Genomic DNA, 27,768 nt, shown 5'->3' with positions numbered 1-27,768 from the left:
GATGTTGAGCATCTTTTCATGTGTCTGTTGGCCATCTGGATGTCTTCTTTGAAGAAATGTGTGTTCATGTCTTCTGCCCATTTTTAATTGGATTATTTGTGTGTGTGTGTGTTGAGTTTTAACAGTTCTTTGTATATTTTAGATATTAACCCTTTATTGGATATGTCATTTGCAAGTATCGTCTCCCATTCATTTAGTTTTGTTGATTGTTTCCTTTGCTGTACAGACGCTTTTTATTTTGATGTAGTCCCAATACATACAATGGAATATTATTCAGACTTAAAAGAAGAAGAACATCCTACCATATGTGAGAACATGGGTAAATCTTGAGGACATTATGCCCAGTGAAATATGCTAGTCACAAAAGGATAAATATAGCATGCTTGCATATCATATGAGGTATCTAAAGTAGTGAAATTCATAGATGCAGAAAGCAGAATGGTTGTTGCTAGGGGCTTGGGAGGTGGTTGGGGGAGCTGTTCAGTGAACATAGATTTTTAATCATGAAATATGAAAAAGTTCTAGAGAGGTGCTGTACAGCATCATGCTTAGAGTTAGCAGTACTGTACTATATTCTTAAAAAATGTTAAGAGGGTAGATCTCATATTGTGTATTTTTACCACAATTTTTATTTATTTTTATTTATTTTTTTATTTTTTTAAAGATTTTATTTATTTGACAGAGAGAGAGATAGCGAGAGCAGGAACACAAGCAGGGGGAGTGGGAGAGCGAGAAGCAGGCTTCCTGCCGAGCAGGGAGCCCGATGTAGGACTCGATCCCAGGACCCTGGGATCATGACCTGAGCCGAAGGCGGACGCTTAATGACTGAGCCACCCAGGCACCCTTTTTACCACAATTTTTAAAAAAAGGAACTAAAAAGGATGCTTGTTTATGAGTAATAATGTTTGATTTTTTTTTAACTTTCTAACTTGATTGGTAGGAGGAAGAGAAGATGTTATCTTGACTTTCTGTTCTCTAATACACACTTTTCATATCCTATGAAATCATTCTACCGTTTGGATTATATAATTTTAAGAGCAGTTTGATTTTGGTGGCTGTAGATTGGGATCTGCTCCCTACTTTACCAATGGCTGGCTTTTGACTTGGGGAACTCCTCCCCCTTTTGCACTATCTATCTAGAAACTGAGAACAGTTTGAAAACACTTGAGAGAAAAGCTCAGCTGTCAGGAAGTACAGCTTTTATGAATGAATATCTTGCTAAAATAAACAAAAGCTATTTCGATTTCTTAGCATTAGAAGACCACTAGCAAATTTCTTAAAAAAAAAAAAAATAGTTAATACACTTAGGCTTCTCAGCCACAGTGAATGTTTCATTTAAATGCTGACCTTAAAAGCACATCATTTTTTTTCTTTTGTTTTGTTTTTAGGTTCAAATGCTTGTTTATTCATTTTACACGGGGAGGTAGAACCCAGACCCAAATGCTTACCTTGGTATGACCCCTGAAAGACAAGTTTATCTCCTTTCTTGTTTGATTTACTTTAATAAATACTGACATTTACTTTGTGCTTGGTTTGGAGGATGCTGATGCACAAAAGAGACCCCTCTCCCTTCCCTAATGGGCATTACCTACCTACACTCTGGGGGAAAGGGCACAAAACAGTAGCGTAATTATTGCTTTTAATACAATTGTTGTAAGTGTTGTAAATGAGTGTTCAGTGAGAGGATGATATGATCTGCTCTGGAAAGGGGGACAGTGTCCTGGGAATGACCTCTTATAAAGGTGACATTTGAGTTGAGCCCTGGAAGGTGGGGAAGATTCCAGAATTTCTGAATAGAAGAGGCTTAGGGATGGCAAGCTGGTAGGCAGGAAGCTCTTGGAGATTTGTTTCGGGGTTGTGCTGCATAGTAAGCCCACTTTTACTCTTAGATTGTACTGTATCTTTCCTTGGGATGGCTTTTGGGAGGTAGTCTCTCGATGCATGCTACAGAAGGGTAAGCAGGAATGAATTGTGCGTAACTGTGGGGAGGAGAAGAGAGCATGCGCAGTGGCCACATGGTGGGACTAAGCGCAGGTAGTAGAGACCTGCACGGCTGGAGAGCAGGGCAGGGGCGTGAGCACCGGTGAGACTGGTGAAAGGGGCAGAGGCCAGGTCACAGAGGACATGATTAAGGACCATGGACGCCACTTTGAAGATTGTTCTCTCTATGGAGATAAAGATCCCTGGAGAATGGGATTTTATTGATACTTATTTATTGACATTTATTCTCACTGTGTGAGAATGAATAGGAGTAAGGGTGGGTGCCAGAGACCAGTTAAGAAGCTGTTTCACCAGTTTTACAGAGAAATGATGCTAGCTTAGGTGGGGGTGGTCATCATGGTGAGTGCGAGAAATAGACAAACGTGGAAGATATTTGCGCAGACAAGTATACAAACACTGTAGTGTGAACCGAATAGGCAGGGGGGTTTGGAAAGCTTCACAGAAGCGACATCAGGTTAACCTTGCAGGATGAGAACAAATCCTGTAGTAATACAGTCCATCACTTAGATTCCGCTGCTAAAATATGTACATTATAAATGATTACCTTTTTTTTTAGTATTCCTTTCAGATTCTCTAAGAAATGTCACATAACTTGTGTTCTTTTCTCAGTGTTACTGCATGTGTTGGAATATAATAAATCTGCATTTCCTGAAAACCATTTCACAATTTAGCCTCATTGTTAATTCAGACGGATCCCCTCTTCATCAACACCCACCCAAGTCCAAGTACATTTAGTGAGAAGAATGTACATGGGGACATTTTTATATTTTTTTCCACTTCCTATTAAATCCTCAGTCCAGGTTAAATCTCTATGGCAATTTGACATGTGTCTTTCCACCCTCTTAAATTCTTGCCTGTGTCTGCCCTAGAAGAATTATAATTCGATTGATTTAAGGATTTGGGAAAAAATTTTAAAGCCTAAAATACTTTAAATATTCTCAGTTCTCTTTTACTTCCAAAGGTGAATGTGCTCAGATCTAGAGATTGCCCAGGCTAAAGGCTATTAGATGTAGAAGAATATTAGCTGGCATTAATAACATCTCCAGTCTGCGGCCCCAGGAATGGACTGTGTACACCTCTCAAATCAAGAAAAATTGTAACTATTACCTTATATTATTTTGTGATTATTTCCCACATTACTTATAGCTGCTATGGGGCTTGTGCTGCCCAGTCCTTCTTTAGCAAGCATTCAGCTCTTCTTTCGTAATTAATATCTTCATTTCCCCTATGCATAGAATGCCTGAAGGAATTTTTTTTCTAGAAACAAAGTCTGCATCGTGCTTTAGTATGGCACAATTTATTTAGTAATTCATCTTTGCTATTTATTTTTTATTAAACAAATCAAGCCGGATATTAGTTTTAAGCCCTTGCTTTAAAACTAGGGGTTGTTCTGTGGAGTCCGTGTCAGGTCAACCAGAGGTCAGTAAGATATATCTCATCTAGGCATTACCATGTGCACCATCTGCCCATGTTAAATCACAATGATAAGTAGGATATGTATTTGTACACCACTAATTTCTCTTTGGCCAGAATTTCATGTCATCTCATGGTCATTACAATTGTCCAATTACAGTTGACCAGATTGAATTATCTTTAATTAGTAGGTCTGTCTCATAGTACAGTGGGCTAGTTGGATGTATTTATCTGTGTAAGTGGTCTGTCATCAGACTTAGAAAGACAAATGTCATGTCTGAAAAGAAAAAAATTGGGGGGAAAGAGGAAGGCAGGAGGCTGGATATATTTTATACATGTTAAAGTGAAAGAATAATTTCAGTATAGTCTTGTAATACGTGTCATGAAAGTTTGCTATGGTCTTTAGGATCTTTGGAAGAAAGTAACATTAGTTATGCAATGTATGATGTTTATTTATCTGTATAGAAATGGCATACCGAGGTTAGTAAAACAAAAATTCTATTGTCCTTGTAATGGGAAGAGATAGCTCATTCCAAACAACCCATTTATAACACATTTAGGTCCCTGTGAAGATTTATAATATCTTTGTGTAGTGCCCAGCCGGGAAATTTTCTGTCTTGCTGCAAACTGCACACACCATTACAAAATTTTAATGGATTCACACTGACTTACTCCTGTTCAGATTGATTCTTATACTTGAGAGGCAAATGGGTGAGAACAGGCCATGCATTCCCTAAAGATGGCAATGGGCCTTTGAGCAATGATATCTGCCTGAAAAACTCGAGAAGCATCTATGGTTAGATAAGACTGGAGAGAGTCAAACTTACCACTTCTTGGCATTCTCATTTGGGGGTGATAGTATTGCCATATTGCATCAAGTCCTACCATATAGCCATGTATCATGGTGACACCAGACAAATACGAAGTTCTCTAGGGCTTTATTTGACCTAGAAGTTCTTTCAGGCATTATCCCTTGATCCCAGCATAAAAAATGAGAGAGAGGGAGAGGGGGAGGTGGTAGAGGAAGAGAGAGAGGGAGGGAGGAAGAGAAGAGAGAAAGAGGAGAGAGGAGAGAGCAGAAAAGGGAAGAGATATGGCTGATATTCTGACCTTTTTCCCATTGAGCATCACATGATGATCTATTTTCTACCTAAAATTTTACTATTTTTAGGTATTGATCTTAACTCCTGAATTCTTTTTCAGGAAAAAAAGACCATTAATGCCATTGTTATTTCTACCCAGCAGTTCAAATCTTCGTATTTTTTTTTTTTTTTGGCAAATTTCCTTAGTACCTCAAAAACAACACGACAGCTAACCTTAAAGGAATAATTAAAGTTTCTGGAGCATTGCTGAACTAAATATTATTTTCAAAACATGTCAGTCAGCTCCTGCCTGTCTCTCTCCTTCTATATTTGCACTCACCCAACCATTCATTTATCCATCCAAAAAATATATATTTATTATAAGTCTGTTATGTGTTGGGCAGGCAGTGTGCTAAGTGCTTGGGCGGGGGGGGGGGGGGGAAGGTCAATAGCAAACCAGCCCTGCCCTTTGAACTTACACATATGGGTCATTATTACTTAGCAAAGGTGTTTTGAATGCCTGCATTCCTAGGCAAGTTACTTATAGCAACCCCTTGTGCAGAATTTGGAAAAGGACCTTTTTATGGAGATGCACAGGAAGAGTAGATCCTACTCCTACCTTTCCGAATTTTTATATATAATAATGATTTGTCCTGGGAGTTCTAGTGTTGAAATGTAAAATATGTTATAATCCTAGCCTTTGAAATAAGAACCTTGCCAACTCAGTCGGAAATGAGGTCTACGCTGCCCCAGCAGTGAGAAGGTGGCTCTGATGGTCTTTGGATAAAATCATTATATCTTGGGACTCCATCGTTTTTGTTTGGTGCTGCATAGATGGCAGCTTGTATCCCAATCAAACCAAAATTGTTCCCTCAGGGATATGTGATAGGGATAGGCATTTTGGCAACAAATATAGAAAGTTTCAAACATAATAAAATTCTATATGCTCTAGTAATTAGCATTTATCCTTGCTAAAAATACTATGTATGGCTTCTGCAATCATACTAAAATTTTAAAACAATCATGTCCTCTCTGGAAGGCAATTGCTTTAAATTGGATAGATTTCACTCATTTTCCAGTGAAAGAATTTAAAAATTCTGCCTGTGGAAACCAAAATACTGGATGGCAGAGTTGGATGTGTCTTTCACTTTAAAATGCAGACTCTCTCTGTGGTGAATGTATTTGTTGTGGTAAAGTATTTGAAAGGAAATCCTCAGAATAATTTGGGGTAAGGAAAAACACTATGTTTAAATAAGCCAACCCATCAGTTTTGAACTTTGAAAATTGCTTTATTTTGAATCAGAATGAATTAATAATCATTCATTGCATAAAAAAATGTATGTTTGAATTATAATATTTATATAATCATGATCTAAAACAAATTAAACCTCCAAATTTTAAAGGACTGTAGTATAGTGCTGTGATCTCAGTGATTTTTCTAAATGAATTAATGTTGTTTAGAGTTAATATTGATGCTCTTACTTAGCTACCTCATGATGTGTTCTGTGTCTTGGCAAGTATCTCTCTAGATAAGTGATTCCTGTAAGTGTTGGAAATTTCTTTGCAGGTTAACTTTCCCATCATTTTAAATTGCCCATCCTATATTATTTCAGGCTAGAAGGGTCCTGCTAGTCTGATAAGAAGCTTTCTCTCCTGAGGTCTGTCTTTTGTGCAGTGCTCATCTAGGAGAGGGAAACGCCAGAATGCCAAATTGCAAACAGTATTCTTTACTGTGGGGCTCCATCCCAAAAGGGCTTGTAACACAGTGTACAGTGTTGTAGCCCAGCTGTGTGGAGCATTGATTGCTTCTGCCTAGAGCAGGGATGCTGTCAAGTTGCTCTGTGAGTTGAGTCATCTATTGACAAAGAGCTACCAGCCCGCAGATAATGCTGTGCGGAGCTGCTCTCGCTGCTCCCACGATGCACTGCTTATAGCAGCTGTCAAAGATACTGAGGGATCCACGGGAGGAAAAAAAAAAAGACTTTTACAACTGCCTGGAAGAAAGGGGTGTGAGGGAGGAGACATTCCTGTGCAGAGCTGACCAAAGGCAAGAGTAGGCATCAGTGCGGTATGAATGCATACCTCACCAAGCAACGCAGCTGCAGCCGGGGGTCCGATGGGATGGATGCCGGCAGGAGTGCACCCACACTGATCAGGGATGCCCACTGTGCTTGTGGCTGGCAGAGGAGCCCTCAGGCGCTTGGGTACAATTCTCAGACCATGCCCTCTTCAGGACCTGGGGGCCCAGCTTCAAACAGGACCAAGCTGGTCACTTTGTGGGACAGTGTGCGGAAAAGCCCCCACAAGACGGGCACCAAGGGCAAAGGGACTTGTGGGGAGCGTTGCGCCTGCCCACATGGTTGGTTCAGCCCAACACAGGTGAGCCTTTTCCTTATGACTTTCCCTTGAATATCGGAAGAAACAGAGCAAGTTGTGTGAGGGTAGCATGGTTTGGAAAACTTTGCCGGGTCCTCCTTGCTGACTGGGTGCGCCTGTTTGGGAGATGGTGGGCCTGGAAAAACCTGGCATTTTTACAGGTGTTTGTGGGCTCACACCTCTGGGTGGCCTGTGGGAGTCCAAAGATGCTATGCTCAGTTTCTTTCAGTGACTTTCCCCAAGTTCAACTTCTCTAGTCCTCAGATGATTTTACTATGCTGTATCATAGGCTTTTAGCAGCACTTTAACTTCTAACCATTGTTAACTTTTGTGTCTTGCCTAGCCTCATTTTTTTTTTTAATGGAGAGAAAAAATAAACTTAGATACTTTCCATCTCTTTAACCATGAAAGGGCATTTATTTCTTCACCTATTTAAAGTAGTGATTTGAACTATGCTCTTCTAATTTTACTCTTATAATACTGTATACCTTTTCAGTAATAGGGAAGAAATTGTGTTTTTCCTAAATAATTCATTTTACAAACAAAAGGGATAATTGGGAGCAAACTAGAGGATGATTACACTCAGAATAAAATAATGAAACATTTTATTAATAGGGAAGCAACAAGGTTATTTATATTAAAAACTATAACTCTCTTTCTTCTATAATGTATTTCTGAAGCAGATGTGCAGATTCCCTTAATTTAATTTCTAGCTTATTCTTGCCCTGAACTACTGGCATTTTATCAGAAATGAAATTGGCTCATTGTTTCCTGCCCCCATCCATAAAAGGGAAGACAACTTCCTGTAAATGCTGTAAAATTTAAATAGAGTGCTCCTGTAATCACTGTCATAAATATCGAACAATGATAGTTCTTAAATATCCATTGAAAAAGAGAAAAGCTGTTTGTGGAAAAAAAATCCTTTCTTGATTTTAATGTGATCTTAACATAATTGAGAAGTGGCTATTGATCATGAATGAAATGTTATGATCTGAGAGGTGGAGAAAACATTCTAATTTTAATATTAGTTTTTTAAAAAGTACTTCCAAGAATATCATGTATCACTAGATCTTAATGAATTCCAAACTGAAAAAACAGTCTTGACAATTTTGAAGTCTCTACCTATTCTTTTACAAATGCATGCATTTAAATGTCTTTAAAGTATATCTCTGTGTCGATTATGTTAGATTCTCAAGGGTCACATAGGCAAAGAAGACAAACACACATCTAACTTATAGTTTTTGCACAGAGTAGAATAAGCCAACTTGCTTTAGAGTAGAATAAGCAAACTTGTTTTATGGTCACAATTCTTTTTATCCAAGATGCAAAAAGATTTGCATTTCATAAATGATAATTTCTCAAACCAAAAATCTCTAATTGTACATTAAAATAGCCATGCTCTCAAATTTTTGTACATTTTTCATCAGTCAAGGGAAACTTTTCCCTTCCTTGGTTTTTAACAAAGTCAGCCTCCTACTTGCCTTAAATTTATAGCCATTTAATGCTTTAAAGGATTGAAATAGACTCTCTGTACTGATAATTAAAGATCCAGTGACATATGAAAAGGCAATAAATTGAGACAGTCACCATCTCCCATTCTTTTTCACACACATTTCTATAAATTTCCGCTCTTATTCACAGGTACTTTATTGTTAGCTAGGAAGAACAATGATCCCCAAATATTGGAGTTACAATACCGTATCTTTTAGGGTCTTTAGTGTTGTGACACCTGACCCTTCCATTCTTTTACCATCTCAGTCCTGTGAAAGTGTTATGCATAGATTTTAATATATGTATTTAAATATCCCTGTAATACCTAGATACTTGCACATATTAACATATTTTCATGTATTTATAAGTATATATATATGGGTATATGTGTATATATATACATATACATGTAGGCATGCATATACATATATACATATAAAAATTAAAGTTCTATATTATTCTTTTCTCACCCAGAAAGTACTATCTTGTTCTTCCAAAGGGTGTTTTATTCTCTCCATATAAAGTACATTTCTTTACTTCTTATAAGTGTTCTAAAATGCTGATTTATGTATGTGTATTCATATGTATATGACTACATGTATATGTACATTCATTTACATATGTATCTGTAGAACATATCTAATATTTAAAATATACAGGTATGTGTAAGTACTATACACCCATGTTTTGAGAATTTTGTGATACTATTCATACCCCTTAAATTAACTAGAGATATCCTGTGAAATATTGTGAAATGAAGGATGGAGGTTAATGGTACTAAACATTAGAATTCTTGATAAAGTAGACAGGGAGAGAGTGCATGCTGTAGAGTGGCCTCGGGCCCCACATATGGTACAGAACATGCCTGAGGGCTGCTAAGTGTCTGGGAGCTGGGATCCTGCCCTCAGAGATATTTGCTGTATTACGTGGAAATCAGCAGTGTGATTTCCGGCTGCTATAATAGAGGGCCATGGTAATGACTTGAGTTCCTCCCAAGGCTCTTTGCCAAACTCCTGTTATTTGGGGTGCTGTGTGCTAACAGGACACTGTCATTATGTTGTTCCTCAGCAAGACTAAAAAACAGCTTCTGTCCTTTCTCAAATAAGTTTTCATTCCATTTGGATCTGTACAATTAATATAACCATAATAATAGGTAAGAAAATGGAAAATTATAGTTTCCAGAAGTGAGTTCTAGAATGCACATGTAGGATAATAGTGTTGGCCTTGGGGTGGGGGGGCGGGAAGGATGTCCATCATTGTGTATGTGGCATTTCTCCCCAGTGCAGGCTGATCTGGGGAGGAAGCACAGAACAGCTGAGATTCAAAGACCAGAGTTCTATGCATTTGAACTTCATTCATTCATTCTTCATTTGTTTATTCACCTATCATTTCCTGAGTGCTTACCATGTGCTGCTCTCTCTGGCCTGTGGATAGGATAGTAAACAAAAGAAATACTACCCCTACCATCATGGAGCTTATGGCCTGCAGTGGCATATAATATTTAGTAAATGTATCATTATGTATACAGAATTATATCATCATAAGTCACAAATTGGAAGTGAAACAAGTTCCATAGAGTCCTACAAAGTCCATAGTCGATACATATTCAGGATACAGAGGAACCATAGAGGAGTAAGAAAGCAAGAACATTTTTACATTTTTAATGTATACATTTGTTTATTTAATTTTATTTTTATGAAAAGGTACTGCATCTCTTTAAGCCTAGATTTTCTGTTTTATAAAATGAGCATAAAAGTAGTACCTAACTCAGGATTGTAGTGAGGAATGATTAACATAATAAATATAAGGCACTTAGCACAGTACTAACATGTAGTAAGGGGGTTCAATAAATATTTGTAGAATGAATGAATAAGAAGCCTGCTATAAAAGTTGGCTATTATTAACCTATTCCTTAATTCATTAGGAAGAGAAAAATAAGTGAATCAGGGAAGACTTCCAGAAGTGGTGATCCTTGGGCTGAATTAAAAGTAATGTGCCTGTGTTTCTCAAGTGAGCAAAGAGAGATAAGTTTTCTGGGTAAAAATAACAAAACCAGAAACACATATAACACCCCGGTTGCTGTGTGGAACTGCTCAGAGTTCTGTTTGCCCAGAGCATTAGGCACTAGAGAGTAGGTTCATCAAGAGCTGGGGCTGAAGATCTGGGCAGGGCTTGGTCACAAAAAGTCTTGTGGGCTTCAGTGAGGACTCCACTGAGCAGGCAGCATGGAGCTGGTCACTGCAGGATCCTGGCACCTGCTCTGCTACTCTCTATGGGTTTGGCTTTGTGGTCAGTGAACCGTTCTGGGCCTCAGTTTCTCTGTTTCTAAGAAAAAACGATCTTCCCTAAATGAAGTCCCATATCTCTTCTAATACTAATATTCTGTCACTCTGTCAACTGACACCCATTCATTAATGGGAAGCGCTTTGGAAAAGATTTATGCTTTAAGGAGAGACAGTCCTAATTTTGAACTTACTAGCTCTGTGTGACCTCACTTCCTTAACCTCTTTAAGATTCATTTGTCTTCTCTGTAAAACTTAGGATGATAAAATTATGTTATGGGAAAATGTAATAAGAATTAAAAATACTCTATATAAAAGAGCCCAGGGTGGTGCTTAGAATATAGGAATTGTTCAATAAGTGGTATTTATTATTACTAATGATATCCAAATTATGCTTTTTTAACCTGAAGAACTTATTGTCCATCGAGTGAATTAATCAGTATTGTGGTCCTTTGTTAGAACTTCTACTTTGTTCACTGAATTTTTTGATGTCTTACTTATAATAATGAAGGTTAGGTTAGGCAACTATCCAGAAACATTTGGCACAGTACCACATGATGACGGGATGACATTTTGCCCTTCAGGGTTCTCAGAGATTTACAACAAAGCTTACACACACACACACACACACACACACACACACACACACACAAATATATACATAATAGAACTGTATTGATGAAGTAGCATTCCCATTATCTTATATTCAAAGGTAGGAGATATTAGGTTTTCTCAGCAACATCCTGCTAGCCTGTGTTTGAAGCATTTAGTCAAACTCTGTAAATCTTTGCAGCTCTTCCAGACAAAGCAGTTTGCAGCAACTTGAGTGCAGAGAACCTTTTTTTGTCCAAGAAGTAGGGTTGCCCTAGGCTGAAATCTCAGGCTCAGCTTATGTCTAGCCAGAAAGATCTAACAGCTTGTTTTAACTCTGCAACTGCTTCTACTGATTCCTTCTAGAAAGAGAGCCCCTTACCAAGGAAGAATAAGACTTTTTAGTCTCTGGAAAACACCAGCTGCCTTCAGGCAAAGGAAACAGAAGAGAATAAGAGATAATACTAAAGGAATTAAAGTTCTAGGCATTCCTTGAGCAGACCTGAAGCTGCTTGGTCAACACTTCAATCACCCCCTCTTCTGGATGCTGACATGAGCCGAGCATTTTCTCTAGGGCTGGACAAGTAGACACAAACTGAGGGTGGGAAAGGAAAGAGCAAAGGTGATAATATTTACTGAATACTCACGATACCCACATGTGTGCAGCATTATGCTAGGGCTCTATGTTGGTCATTTTTTGAATTCTCCCAACAACATTAAAAGAGTGGTATTAAAATCCCCATTTTATAGGGACGCCTGGGTGGCTCAGTCAGTTAAGTGGCTCAGGTCATGATCTCAGAGTCCTGAGATGGAGTCTCGTATCAGGCTCCCTGTTCAGCAGGGAGTCTGCTTCTCCCTCTGCCTGGACCTCTCCCCCACCCCTTGTGCACTCTCTCTCTCTCTGACAAATAAATAAATAAAATCTTTTAAAAATTAAAAAAAAATCCCCATTTTATAGATCTGAAAATTAGGGCTGAGTAACTTTCTCCTGATGGCACATCTGATAAGGGTAGAATTTGTTTCAAATGTAGGTGTCTATATGACCACTTACCCTTTCCACCAAATCTTACAGAAAGACTTCTTTGAGGAACAGTGGGAGGTAGAACATCCCCAGAGAACTTTTTTAACTTTCTAATTTAACAGGAAATTTTCTTAAGCAATTGGAGTGTTTTACATAGTTGGGAGAACTGGCAACCCCTAGCAGAATCCTAGATTTTCACATTCTGCTTCATTTTCTGGTGTTGGGAACCCTGAGATGGTTGGACCCCTAAAGCCCCCTCCCCTCTCTGATTAAGGTTAAGAATTGTGCTGATCTGAAGGAGTTGAAGTTGATTCTCACAGCACTGATACTTGCTCTTAGAAATACCTTGTAATGGGGCAGCTGGGTGGCTCAGTTGGTTAAGTATCCAATTCTTGGTTCCGGCTCAGGCATGATCTCGATTCATGGGATCAAACCCCACGTCAGGTTCTGCACTCGCTCGCTCTTACTCTAATAAATAAATAAAATCTTTAAAAAAAAAAGACAAAGAAATACCTTGTAACTTACAGTTATTTGCAAATTAGATTCAATCTTGCAAAAATGTATAGTGAGGAATTGAGAACCATGTATTTTAAACTTAATATACATACATAACAAAAGCACATGTAGACGTTATCTGTCTTATGTCCGAAAACATTACCACACAGTGCTGAATGTTGTAAATCTCACATTAGCTACTTGGTATTTATCATGCTTGGTATTTATCTTTCTTCAATACTACCATCTCCATTGTTCATCCTCTTCCTTTTTATGATATTGTTTCATCTGTTACAAATGTAGCCCCACCCGATTTTATTCTCCTCCATTCTCTAGTCTACTTTGTTCCCTTCTTTTAATTTCCCAAAGACATATATATGTGTTATAATTATGTCAGACGTGGATGGGAATTTAGAGGTCATCTAGTACATTTTCCAAAGGAGAACATGAAGCCTAGAAAAGTTAAAAGATTTGCTCAGGATCCTTCAGTTTGTGGCAGAATCAGTCCCTGTCTTTGAACGCAGAACTGAGTTACCTTTTTACTGTGTCAAGCTGCCTTTCCTCTCTAAGACCTGTCCTCCTCTTTATGAAGTTAGTTATTGGCAGAAAATTATGAAACATGTAATTTGTTGGTCATGCAGGTTGAGCATTATGTAAAAACTTATCTTACTCCTTATTTCTACTACCTCATAATTTAGACCAGCAATCCCAAAGAGATAGAGAGAAAAGCCACTAGAAATAATTTTAGAATTGTACGGAGATAGTTTATGTATTACTAATGATTGGGAGGTGATGCTGGCGTCTAGCAGAAAGGAGCCAAGGATGCTAGATGCACTGTCATGTGCACAGAAGTTCTGCACAACAAAGAATCACCCTTTGTACTACACAATTTTTAACATGCTACTGGACATTCATGAAGATTTTTTTGAGTTTATGATTTTTTAAGCCTAGAGTCAAATTCAGTTTTACAAACAGATCTGAAGTATTTTCTGCAAGGATTTACTCATCATTAAACCTTCTGGGAATGTAACTTCTATGTAAATCAAGGAATCATTTTATTTTGTTCTGTTAGGGATTTAACAGGAATTGATTCCCATTTTGGAAGATCCTATCCTAAAGCTGCTGCTCCTGTATTGATTGCTGTCACCGATAATCTCTCCTATATCAATCTCCGTTTGTAAATATCACCTGCCATTATGTAATTGAAGAGACTTGAGGCTTCTTTTAATAGACCTACAACCAAAGATTTTAAATTGTTAGAAATACGTAAAATACAAAGATCTCACTAAATTTCATTAATAGGATTGTTTTAAAAAAACATTTCATTTCACTGACATACCATATATTAATTTTTTAAACATTTTTATCATATAATGAGAAATACGTTTTGTGAAAGTAACCGAAATTACTTTTTGTTTAGTTTTTTGTGGTTTTCAGTACTACTCTGGTATTATCCCAAAGGTCATTTACACTTAACTTCCCTATAAGCTCTTAGGTTCTGAGTTATGTTGCTGTTGTTGTTGTTGTTAAATCCAGTCCCCATTCCCCATTTTTTTAATCAAAGGATAGAGTTCCAAGGTCTTTTGAAGTACTAAGAATCAAATGTATACCTTTACATTGGGGAGAATTCCAAACAGGGCTAAAGAGATAGGGATAAAGAGATGATAGATAAATTACCTCACTGGCCTGTCTTACAGGAAACAGGGAATTATTTTGACACCAAAGTTATAAATAAGGGTCAGTTTATTTCTAAAAATATGACTTTTTTTTTTTTTTAGCTTTCTCCACTTTAACTATTGGCACTCTTCTTATATTATCTGTATTTGAACTGAAGTTATTTCCTTTGATCTCTTATTAGCTGCAATGATCTGTTATTATTTCTTCCAACACTAATTTTTGATCTAGGATCCATCATATATGTATTTTTTCTTTCACTTTTCTTATACTTGTTGTAAGAAATGGTATCTGGTCTCTTTATTCCATTTAAATCTATGTTTATTAATTATAAGTACATGTGAGCATTTGACTACTTCACTGCATTGTTCAGTACAGTTGGGCTCATGGATTGACATATTGAAATCATCTTTCTAATATAAAATACTTTTTTGTATTTCTCCTTTTACTTTAGTATATAAAAAATATGTGTAGGCAGTTGTATTATCTATGAATTTCATTTCAGATGGAGAAAGGAGGATCTTACAAAACAATTATTATAAAGTGGAAAGGTCGAGTCTAATAGAATTGAGAATCTGGCCCTTCACAGAAGAAGTTTGCCAACCTCTGCATTAGACTATCAATTTTCCATTTTCTTCTGATGCAGTGTCCCATTCTGCCTAACAGAGTCTATCCATTCTTTAAAGACCTGGTTCAAGCACATCCTCCTTATTAATCCTTTCCAGCTCATCATAACACAAAACCTAGACTTAACATGGTAGCATGCGCTGTTGGTTGGCATATTACCTTGCATTGTGGTTAGCGTCCTTCTCAGTCTGCTGATAAGAGAGTGAGAGATTTCTCATATGCCCAACTTAGAGTCTGACCCACCATGCTAGTTGTCCACTTACCTTTGTGATAATTCTTATAGTATCATTATTAAGTTATACATTTGGACCCAGACTCCTCAACTGTATCCCTGGCTGTGGAGAGGAGAGACCATGTCATCTATACCGTTATGTCTAGCTGGTTACTGTATATGACTTACCTATACATTGTATCACAGTTACGAGTACTTATCTATATGTTCCACTAAGCTGAGTTCCATTAGAGCACAAACTATTTACCTTTGTTTCCCCAGTACCCAGCATGTAGCACTAGTTCAATAAAGTGTTCTTGGTTTCTGAATGAATATTAGCACAGGGCCTTGTATGTAAAGTACTTAATTAGTTTTAAATTTGCTTTATAATTATTAACATTACTAATTATGCATGTGCCTTAAGATCAAGAGTGATATCTTTTACCCTTATAGTAGTTCTCTTTAAAACAGAATATAATAAAAAGTTAACATGCATTTATTGTTTTGTTTTTAGTTATACTCAGATTCTTATTCTCTTGTGGTGCTGTTAAAATATTGGAATCACTGTTCAGAAATTAGGTTCTGCATTCAAATGGGTCATGGTGTTCAATGATGAAGGTACAGGATTGTACTTTGAGAGGACAACCAGAGGAAAAGAAATGATTCTGCACAACTTCTTTGTCCAATTTAGGAGCCATTTGTTCTCTAGAAGGCTGAAATAATGTCATGAAATATTATTTTATAATTAGTTTCTGTACAATCTATTGTAGACTGCATGACATTTTTTATCCATCATTTTCACCATTAAATATAAGTGCTCAGAGTACAGTAGTTGGCACTACCACATTAAAAATCCATAATTGAAGGCCTTTTACTTTATTCTGATGGGCTGTGTTATTTAGCTAGTGGTAAACAGTGTTTGTTATAGTTCTTCAATAGTACCGTTTTGTTTAAAAAATGAATTAACTTGAAAACTATGTAAACAATTAAGATTTTATTACGTTGTAGAATGATAAGTAAATATATCTGCTTCTGACAGACTGGAAAGACAGTCGTACAAAACAGTTTTGATTCTATTTTCATACTGTTCATTCATTTTTCTGATCTAGTTTATTCTATATCACACACATTACTGCACTTACCTGCAGAGTTTTTGGGTTCTTTTTTTAAAGCTTTATTTTTTTTAGAACAGTTTTAGGTTCACATCAAGATTAGGAGGAAGACTTGCAATTTTTTTTATTCTCCAGTTTCAATTTAATTTTTTAATAAAAATAAAAACTAAGTAGATAATTATAAATCCTCTTGGTTTAAGGGTGAACATTTATACTCTTTTTTAAAAATAATTTTATTATTTGGTTTTGATGTAAAAATAACACATTTCTGGTAAAAATATTTTAAGCTAAAGGTATTTTTGAAAAAAATTAAAACACCTGTAATTCTGCCTCGAGATAACCACAGTTAATGCTTTGATACCCTTTTTGTGTTTTTAATTGTCTCTCTATATATATCTTCAGAAAAATATATATAATATTTTGTATTAACACATGCTCACCTAAAGATATTGTCTGTATAAGCCTGTGTGAATTTGACAATATAAAACCACATTGCTTTTTAAAACTAACAATATATTGTGAATATTTTCCTAAGTCAGGTAACTATTTTTCTTGTCAACATAATTTTATTACTGCCAAATATTCCTCTTTCTATCAAAATTCAAATTGTTGGAGTTTAGGTTATCTTTTTAAATGATAATTAATACAGACAGTACTGAAGTCAACATTGGTGTACATGAACATTTGATCACATTTCTCATAGAGATATATTTTCAGGAAAGGAATCACTGAGTCAATTATGCAACTTCTTTAAGGCTCATAGTATTTATCTAGTCATTCATCCAATTTTTATTCAGTAATTAATGATCAAATAGTTCCCATATGCCAAAACACTGTGTTAATCAATGGGGATATAAGGGAGAACAAAAGAGACTGATTCCTGCTCCATACAGCTTAGAGTTAAATACCAAATTGCTTCTAAGAAGACTTTACAAATTTACAGTCCTCTCATTTCAGGAGTGTATGAACATGTCTTTCCTCCTGTATTCTTCATAGTTTTATCATTTTAAAAAAGTTCATGAATTTGGTAAGCTAAAAAATTGCATGCCATTACTATTTTAGTTTGTTTTTATTTGTTAATGAAGATGAGTTATTTTCATGTGATTGTAGCCAGTTGTGATACTGTTATGGCATCATCTATAATACCTAGCATAATAATAATAGCCAGTTGACAATTTAATACATGCTTCATTTGTGGATTGGGTGGATGGTAGGATGGATGTGTGTATGTATGTATGGATGCATGGGTGGATGGATAAAAAGGGAAGGGAAGGGAAGGGAAGGGAAGGGAAGGGAAGGGAAGGAAGGAAGGAAGGAAGGAAGGAAGGAAGGAAGGAAGGAAGGAAGGAAGGAAGGAAGGAAAGAAGAAAGGAAAGAAGGAAGGAAAGAAAGAAGGAAGGAAGGATATACAAATAGGTGCGTAGTTTCTGCTTAAAAGTCCTGGTGAGAGAAATTCTGCCTATCCTAAATATAGTAGACTAGTTCTTTAACCATCTTTGTGAGTGATCTATACCTCTGTCTCTCCTGTCACTGTAACTCCTTTCCTTAAGTCTGTTCTCTAGAAGGAAAAAAGCTGAATGCTCTTCTTCTCACACTGACGTAGGTGAGCAAGACTGAATTGAGTGACAGATGAAAAGGTAATTAGTACAACAGGCAGACGTAGACAGGCTATCTGACTGTGTCAGTAGAGAGTTTGCTGAGGAGTGCAATGTGGGCACTAAATTGACAGGGAATCTGAAGAGGAAAAATGATCTAATGGATGAGATGGGGAAAGGAAATATTCTGGAAATATCCTCCCCTATTTTATAGTATGCTTATGTATGGATAAGAATTTTATGAAATTTGTATATAGACATATTCAAGGATGATTTGGGATCCACATGTCTTAAAATGCAGGCAGGCTGTCCCTAAAAGTCAGAACCATATCTTAAAATGATTCTATGAAATGTTATCCTGTAAAAACACACTACTACAGTGCTAATGCCAATATTTAGAATTAAATTTATATATACAATAATTCTACGAACTCCTCTTATCAAGGCTGGGCACTCCCTGGCTGTCCTAAACAAAATATGAAGCCAATCCATCAATGATGTGAGGGTGACTGTTTTTTCAGTACAGGAGAGAACATCATTCGCAAAGGACCGAATAGAAAGGTGACAGTTAAATAGGTTAAGGATTGTAAGTTGATTAAGGACAAAAACTCTTTTGAGGTTATGAAGGAGCCCAGCATAATTGGTAGTTCTTTTAGACTTATAATTATTACTTTTCCAATAATTAAGTCAAAAAAGGGTGGGTAATGATTGATATTATGATCCCCATCCTTTTTTGGGAAGTTCACTCAGAGCCTTCAGCCTGTGTTTTTTTGTTTGTTTGTTTGTTTATTTGTTTTGTTTCTTGTGCTCTGTGCTGCTCTCAAACCTGTCCTACTGTTCAGTCCATTTACCATGCCAGAAAATCAGGGAGTCCTAAACACCTCTATCACCTTTCCCCTCCCAGGACCCTCACTCATTAATTGATGAAAGTTAATGTAGAATTATATCTCAGAATGCCTGAAACATTTTCCCTTTTTATATTCTCACTCTTAATTCTTGAGTATAGATGTGCATTATCATTAACATAAGCTATTTGCAATAGCCACTGGTCTCCCAGATGCCTTCCATCCATTCCAAATGTTTTTGTTGCCAAATTTATCTTAAGACTCAGTTCTATTCATATCACTCACCAATTTAAATGACTTAGCAAATCCAAATCATTTAAAGTAGTGCTTCACTTTACGAGTACTCTGACTTCTAGAGAAGGCAAGTATGTCTGGAAATATTAATGGATGGTTTTATGTTGGATGTTAAATAGTTGTTTATTTTTTATTATAGGATTGTTCAAAGCCCTTAGGTTTTATATCTTTCCAAGCAAGGTAAAGTATGTGCAACGTTGCCTAAATGTGTATGATGAAATATTTACCAGTATTTCATGAAACACAAGCTTCCAAACGCTAGTTTACAAAATAAAACTTGACTTTCCTAGCAGAGCATTCAAGATGGTCTTCATTTTGGCCTCAACCTGCTTTCCAACCCCATCTCCAGCCACTCCTCTTTTATCTGGTAACAGCCAAACACTTGTTCCCTGATTCCCTAAAACCACAGTGCAGTCTCCTGCCATATCTTTTTTCATGCCCCACCCTTTATTGTTGACTTTCCCTGTTCCTGTGTTTGATAGCATCACATTCATCATTCAAGGATCATCTCAAATGTTATCTTCTTTAAAACTTCATTTTCTGTGCTCGCACAGAATATTGTATGTCACCTACTCTTCACTTAGCATTGTAATTGCTTACATGTCTGCTTCATCTACCATATTAGAAGCTTTGAGAGAACACAAACTGTGCCTTATTTATTTCTACATCTTTAATGCAGGAATAGGACCTGACATATTTTATAAGTGAATGAAAGAACAGTATCTTTAAAAATTGGTAGGGAGGGAATAATATGCTAGGTAAGGCAAGCTAATGAGGTACTTCTTTAGGTCTCTGGATCCCACATTTTGTCTTTTTGAAAGCCCAGGTAAGTATCTAATATCTGACAAGTATTCAGAGGAAATTGAGACCATGAAATACTGACTCAGACTGACTTAAATGTACATGATATCAAATTATGTAAAAATAATTTATTTCAGTGAAAAAGACAATTATCAGAAGAATTGAAATACACATGTACATAAAATTCATTTGTTTATTCATTCACAAAGATTTATTCATTATCTAGTGTATGTCAAATCCTGTTCTAGAAATTTGAAAATATATCAATAAATACAATAGGCAAGATTTAGTTGAGAAATACATAAAATTAACAAGTAAACAAATAAAAAAGATTACTTCAAATAGTGACAAATGATTTAAAAATAAACTAGGGTGGTGTGGTATGGAGGATAGGTTGATGGAGGGGATGTTCCTTTGGATAAGACACTAGAATAAAGGAAGGTTTTAATGAAGAGGAGACCGCTGAGTCGATATTTGAAGGATGAAAGACGAAAAAGAGACAGGCTTTATAACAATCTTCAGGTGAAGTTACAAATTAAAGAATAGCATGTTCAAGGATTCTAGGGTAGCAACAAGTTTGATATGTTTCTGCAACAGAAGAAGGTTAATACAGAAAAGAGAGAGTATGTGGAAGAAGGGCAGGGATGGAGATTGGAGAGGTAGGTAAGTCCAAGTCATGGAGACTTTGGAGACTATAGGAGGGAGTCTGAATTTTATTCAAAATTCAACAAGAAGCCATTGGACATGACATGATCTTAATGTACATAGTGAGGATGAGATGTGGGGAGGTGATAATGGCAGGAGGGAACCTATTTAGAATGTCCTGTAGCAGTATGTATTTTCAAGGGAGGGATAATGATGGCTGGACTCAGGTAGCAGCAATGGTGATGATGATCCACTGTATGGATTGAGGCTGTATTCTGGATGTAGAACAATAAGATGGATTAAATAGGTAAAAGATGACAAAATGAAGCAGATAAGAAAAATGAAAGAAGTGAAGGATAATTTCCAGCTATTGGATCTCTCTCCTTGGAGTCAAAACATCTTTGGAATTTGTTAATTATTTGAATTCAAGTGTTCAAACTCCTTCCCACCTAGTGTGTTCCTCACTGATAGATATTCCTTGCCTCTGTGAGTTCCCTTTTTCTTTGCTTTAACATCTTTTCCAAATTTTGGATTGATACAGTTTTTTCTTTAGGGAGGATGATATTTTCAACCATCCTGCTGGCCTGAGTGTTCTTGCATTTCTTTAAGGTTACCTTGAATGACTGAGCTTTGCTCTTATAAGGGCAATTATAATTTACTTCATTTTTGGGGCGCCTGGGTGGCTCAGTCGTTAGGCGTCTGCCTTCGGCTCAGGTCATGATCCCAGGGTCCTGGGATCAAGCCCCGCATCGGGCTCCCTGCTCTGCGGGAAGCCTGCTTCTCCCTCTCCCACTCCCCCTGCTTGTGTTCCCTCTCTCGCTGTGTCTCTCTCTGTCAAATAAATAAATAAATAAAATCTTTAAAAGAAATAAAAAAAATAAAAAATAATTTACTTCATTTTTAAGTTGGATATTGGGAGGGTGTCTTAATAATGTCCCCAGATACAAGGCAGTAGGTCATGGCCCATCAAATATGTGATGTTGACCCTCCCCTTCCTCTGCAGCTCTGGCATTGACCCTTCCCTCTACGAGTTTCATGAGAAAGGTATTTGTGATATCTTGTTTAAATACATTGAATGACAGATAATCTTTATCTAGGAAAGTCACTAGATGAAGAGAGTTTGGGTGGGATGCTAAGAAGGAAATAATCACTTGACTTTACTGAAAATTATTATCATCATCATTATTATTATTATTTAGAGCATATGGTTCAAGCATATGGTCTCTTCTTTCTCTCCCCATCCATTACTTTTCAATTGAACTATGAAATCTTGAGTATATCCCTGGAACACCACTCATTCATTTGTAATTTCTAATGAACTTAGAAATTATCCCAAATATGAAGGAGAGATGGTGTAGGAAATTGAGTCCATTTACAATGGAATCTAGTTTCAATTTCTTTTTTTTTTTTTTTTAAAGATTTTATTTATTTATTTGACAGAGGGAGAGAGACAGCGAGAGAGGAAACACAGCAGGGGGAGTGGGAGAGGGAGAAGCAGGCTTCCCGCCGAGCAGGGAGCCCGATGCGGGGCTTGATCCCAGGACCCTGGGATCATGACCCGAGCCGAAGGCAGACGCTTAACGACTGAGCCACCCAAGTGCCCCTAGTTTCAATTTCTTAAGATTAAGCTTCACGTAACAAAAGAGTACTGCAGGCACATGTCCATTGTTCTTTCTGAATCTTTGATTTTAAGAGTTGATACTGGTTATTTTGCTAATTAAATTCTAAGGGGATTTTTGGAAAATAAACAAGCATTTTTCTAAGAGTTATTCTTCCTTTAAACTTCAATTTGATATTAAGACAGTAATGAGTAAGTTGTATTTTTTTTTTTTTACAAATAAACCAGCCACTGGGAACAGATATTCCCTTTGTACATTCTACACCAATTGACTAAATTGATGTTGAAATTGATAAATCATATTTTGTAGAATCTGAAAGTGTCCTCTTATCATGTGATGTCTGTGGCAAACATGGCACCAGTTTGGTATAATATCCATTATCCCATCACTAAAATTACTGTATTGTTGACCCCATTTTAGCATTAGCCTTGACAGAGTACCTGAATAGTTTCCTAAGCAGTTCCTTATTGCAAATCAGTCTGTAACTGTATATTGCAAGGGTCATGGTTTAATCTGTGCCTCAGCAGAAATCACATAGTGCCACGCTGTTAAGTGATCTGTCTCTCCCAACTTGGACTCATGCTTGAATTTCACAACTCAGAGGAGAGTGAGTGAGTGTGCTCCAGTGGAAAGATGCAAAACTAGAAATCAGGAAATTTAGCTGAGCTAACTCTGGACTCTCAATCACCCAAGACAAGTCTCAGAATCTTAGTGCATGTCAGCTGGAGGAAGCTAGACTAGATGAAAAACATTGTTAATATATTTCACTGTGTTGACCCTGATTGATTCATGATGGCTGAATGGACAGTGATGCTAAGAAAGATGGTGAGGCTACATCAGGGCCCCTCAGAAAAGAGCAGAGTGAAAATTAGCACAGTGAATAAGAATGAATAAGAAAGAAAAAACTGGCAGCTTAGATCTCTAGTTTCTTTTATAGCCCTGGCATTCAATGATCCTGTGTACTTTATGTGAATGGCATAATTATAATAAATTATAATAATAGCTATCATTTGTGAAGCATTTATTATATACTATCTTAATTTAACTTAACCTTCAAAAAGGATGGGGATGTGGGTCATCTTCCCCCCATTTTATAGATGAGCAAATGGACTTTAGAAGCAAAGTAACTTGCCCTAATTTACATCACTAAGAAGGACCAGATTTATGTTTGGAGCTCAGGTATGACCCCAAATCTCACTCCTTTCATTCTGCTGCACTAATTCATATGTTAGCCTGCATTTGTTGATGTTGACTTAATTTATGAGAAGCTGATAAGCATTAAGTGATCAGAAAACTAAACTTATTTAGGTCACAATAGAGCTCGAAAAATACTGATTATGGATGAGGCTTCTGCAAAGGTAATAGGTTGGGAATGATGTAGGAAAAATACAGTTTTAAAAATAATTTACTTATAGCTCTTTCAGAAATCCTATTTAAATATTTATTTATTTATTTCTTAAGACTTCATCATTTTGTAATAGGGATAAATGTGTCAAAAACTGGAATGGGAAAAGCTTTCTAACCTCCTTTGAAATTTGGAAGGACAATTGATGATTTAAGGATAACTCCCTCTCCCAAGCTCGGGGTCCATTGTGGCTGCTGCAGTTTTCCACCCAAGGGACAGATCTGTCACTTAACTAACACAATGCAGAACATCCAATAAGTTCTTAATGAATACTTGCTGAATAAAGAAATATAGGCATTGAATCCCTAAGTTTTATTTCTCATTTCTGCAATAGGGAACAAAGGATGTTCTTCAAAAACTAGCTCAATTTACCCTTTTTAATGTATGCATGATAGCTTTAAGATATAAACCCATACTATTTAGTTAATTCAAAACAGAGTGCTTGTTTAGCAAGATAAACCTGGACCAGAGTATGGAGAGTTATATAGGTAGCTGTGATTTCCAGTCCTGTTCTCTATTAGAACTTCCCTCCTATTGGGTTACAGTTTATATCATGAGATGAATTATATCAAAATTATCTTTCTTATACCCTTTATGACCTAATCTGTTTTATGGGTACTGTTACACGCATATTCTTTTCCCAGTAGTGGTAATGATGATGCAGGAGGCTTGTATGCTCATCCCCCGCCCCCACCCACTGCAGAGTATCTAGCTATTGCATGATGGGTGAAATTTGGCTTGTCTTTTAGACAATGGTTTTTAAATTAGGTGTGATTATTTCTGATGAGTTCTAGATTGTCCACATAATTATCTCTTCATTTCAGCAACAGCTGAGCTTAGTTCCTCTTATTGGAACCCTCATTACAGATATTCCTCAACTGACAATGGGGCTAAGTCCTGATAAACCCATTGTAAGTTGAAAATATCATAATTGGAAAGTGCATTTAATACACCTAACCTACTGAGCATCATAGCATAGCCTCCCCTACCTTCAACATGCTCAGTACACTTAATGTTAGTTAGATGGCAAAACCACCTAACACAAAAGTTCCTTTATAATAAAGGGTTAAATCTCTCATGTAATTTGTTGAGTACTGTACTGAAAGGGAAGAACGGAATGGCTGTGAGAGTCTTGCTTGTCTACCCTCATGATCCCACGGCTGACGGGGAGCTGCAGTTTGCTGCCACTGCCCAGCAGAACAAGAGAGGATCAAAATGCAAAGTACAGTTTTTACTGAATGTGTATCACTTTCACTCCATTGTAAGTTCAAACACCGTAAGTCAAACCGTGTGAGTTAGGGACTGTCTGCATATTCAGCTTTTTCGCCCTTTGGCCTTTATGATATTTTAAAACTACAATTTCAAAGTAAGGTATGTTGGCCTTCAGTCTTACATTTCTTAAATTCTAGGAGAATTTAGAGCTCAAGATTGGATCAATGACTAAATCTACCCACAAAGATCTTACCTGGACTATTGGAACAGTCTTTAACTTGGCTTTTTGCCTCCAGTGTGCCACAAAATCCATCCAGCTCAAGCTGCCAGGATATTCCAGCACCCCTTCCTCCCACAGAATGCCTGTTCATATCTCTCCTACTTCAAATCCTTCAGTGGCTCCACACAGCTTATGGGATATAGTCCAAATCCCTTAGGGTAACAAGCCCCCCACACACACCTACTCACTGACCAACCTGAAACCTTAAAACCAGTTTCTCCTCCTTTCCCTGTCCTAAGTATATTATCCTCCTGAAGAAAAAAAAAAAGTGTCACATTTTGAATACACTATGCACTTACTAAACTCTCACTCTCTATCAAGTCTGAGGGGCTCAATAAATAGCATCTTTTTTTTTTTTCATCTTCAAACTAAAACCAGATAGGATAGAGTTGTGAGATTCTGATAGAGATTTTTTTTTTTAAATCAGCTTTATTACTGATAAAAGCTACATTGGAGGAAACGGCTGTGGTAGGCAGTCAAATAAGCTTGCCAAGATCTTTTGAACTAGATTTACTCCCCACCCCAAACTGCCAGCTTCTGCAGAGGCAGAGCCTGCCTTGCTAAACTTATCTTCCAATGACAAGAGATTGCAAAGCTCAGGCTGGCTGGCTGGCTGGCTCCCAAGAGGAAAGAGTGAGCTGAGCATGCCCAGTTTCTTTCTTCAAACTTACCCAACATAAAACTTCCTTCTTCTGGAGGTGGGTAAAAGACCCACAGCTTTCACTGGAGAAGTCATCTCCACTCTAAACCATAAGAGTGAAGAATAACCTCATGTGCTTTTATTCTGAGGCTGGGAAATCCTTTCCTCCCTTGTTTTTCTGCAGAATTCTGGCCACTCTGCACATCCAGCCTCAATGTCATTTCTTTTTGTCTGTAGTTTTCCTTGGTCTACTTATTCCTCACCCTCCCCTGGACCCCCAAGTAATTTGTTGTTGTTTTCCATTACACTCCATATTCATTCCATCATAGTGTATGATGTCAGTTTCATGAAATGATTAGCCAGTCTATGAAATCCTCAAGGGCAGGAGCAGTGTTGTGCTTTACCAATACCTAAGAATGAGTTTAGAACCTTGTGGGCACTCAATAGATTAAATGTTTTCCAAAATACTTAAGAAAAAGGAAACTGGGGTTCCTGGGTGGCTCATTCTGTTAAGCATCCCACTCTTGATTTCAGCTCAGGTCATGATTTCAGGGTTGTGAGATCAGGAGCCTTGTGTCCGGCTCTGAACTAGGCGTGTAGCCTACTTACGATTCTCTCTCTCCCTCTGCTCCTCCCCGCCTTCTTTAGAAAAGAAAGAGAGAGGGCGCCTGGGTGGCTCAGTTGGTTAAGAGACTGCCTTCGGCTCAGGTCATGATCCTGGAGTCCCGGGATCGAGTCCCGCATCAGGCTCCCTGCTCGGCAGGGAGTCTGCTTCTCCCTCTGACCCTCTCCCCCTCATGCTCTCTCTCTCTCAAATAAATAAATAAAATCTTTAAAAAAAAAAAAGAAAAGAAAGAGAGAGAGAGAAAGAAAGAAAGAAAAAGAAGAAAGAAAGGGGGAGGGAGGGAGGAAGGGAAGGAAAAGAGAAGAAAAGAAAAGAAGAAACTAAGTGAAGATAACTTACTTCAGTGACTGCCTCCTAGGTGCTAAGAACTTGGTTATAAATGTAGCCCTATCAACTCCTCCAACCTGCACAATAACTGTGAAAGACTAAAGATACTACTCCCATTTTATAGCTGAAAAGAAGGGTTCATAGATGTTTGCCTAACTATCTGTGGAATCGATATTTAAACCCAAGTTGGCTTGTTGTTCTTAGATGGACCCTTGTATCTCCCAGATCTTTGGGTCATCTCTAGATTATTTTTTAGAATATAAATCAGAGATAAAGGCCATTGTATGAGGAGAAACCTCACACTTAAATGATTTTTAGCTTGTTTAATAAGTTTTTAAATAGGTAAATGGGGGGTGTAAGTTTAGAGGTTAGCATTTTAACACTGACTTTTTAATGTTTTCAGTGAAAGGACCGTATGTCCCATATCATTTAGGATGTATAATGTAAATTATACTACATGTGAATGGATAGCCAAGAAGTTAGACTACAGGTTAGCTGTCAGTCAAGATATTGAAAGATTTGTGCATTGCCCATTTAGTCTAATTTGGCAATATTCATTCTTTTATTCCTGACTTTACTCATTCTGCATTATCTTGACCATAACTTTCACCTTATGTCTAATTGGGTTTATTTCTTTAATTTCACCTATTTTTGTTCACCCAGCTGACTTCCCATGATTTTAGTCAATGTTTAGTTGTATATGGTAAAATCTACCTCATCTTCAAAATATTCAGAATAAATTATAAGGAATTATGGTATTTTCCTGACACATCTACTGAGCTGGTTGTCACAAACTTTTTAAAATGATGAAACAGTAATAACTGATGTATACTGAATGTTAACTATGTGCACAAGTATCCTGCTAAGTACTATGTATGCATTCTTTCTAGAAATATTCACAACTATGGGGGCGCCTGGGTGGCTCAGTTGGTTAAGCGACTGCCTTCGGCTCAGGTCATGATCCTGGAGTCCTGGGATCGAGTCCCGCATCGGGCTCCCTGCTCGGCAGGGAGCCTGCTTCTCCCTCTGACCCTCCCCCCTCTCATGTGCTCTCTGTCTCTCTCATTCTCTCTGTCTCAAATAAATAAATAAAATCTTTAAAAA

At 37.2% G+C, this 27,768-nt stretch overlaps 1 protein-coding gene across 2 annotated transcripts in view; it reads left to right on the top strand.

Annotated features, from left to right (window-relative positions):
- The first annotated feature begins 6,365 nt into the window (after positions 1-6,365).
- DLG2 (discs large MAGUK scaffold protein 2) overlaps positions 6,366-27,768 on the top strand; it is a 719,122-nt gene continuing 697,719 nt past the window's right edge. The window contains exon 1 of one of the 2 annotated variants that reach the window (XM_081798952.1): positions 6,366-6,875. In XM_081798952.1, coding sequence (XP_081655078.1) covers positions 6,567-6,875 — 309 coding nt within the window. In that variant the 5' untranslated portion in view covers positions 6,366-6,566. The remainder of the gene's footprint in view (positions 6,876-27,768) is intronic. The other variant, XM_081798954.1, reaches the window with a different exon arrangement.

The sequence above is a fragment of the Leptonychotes weddellii genome, chromosome 11, assembly GCF_054177405.1.
Source record: "Leptonychotes weddellii isolate Sample4059 chromosome 11, ASM5417740v2, whole genome shotgun sequence".
Taxonomy (NCBI): Eukaryota; Metazoa; Chordata; class Mammalia; order Carnivora; family Phocidae; genus Leptonychotes; species Leptonychotes weddellii.
Note: the sequence above shows the minus strand (reverse complement) of the source record. Positions and strands in the feature narration are given on the sequence as shown.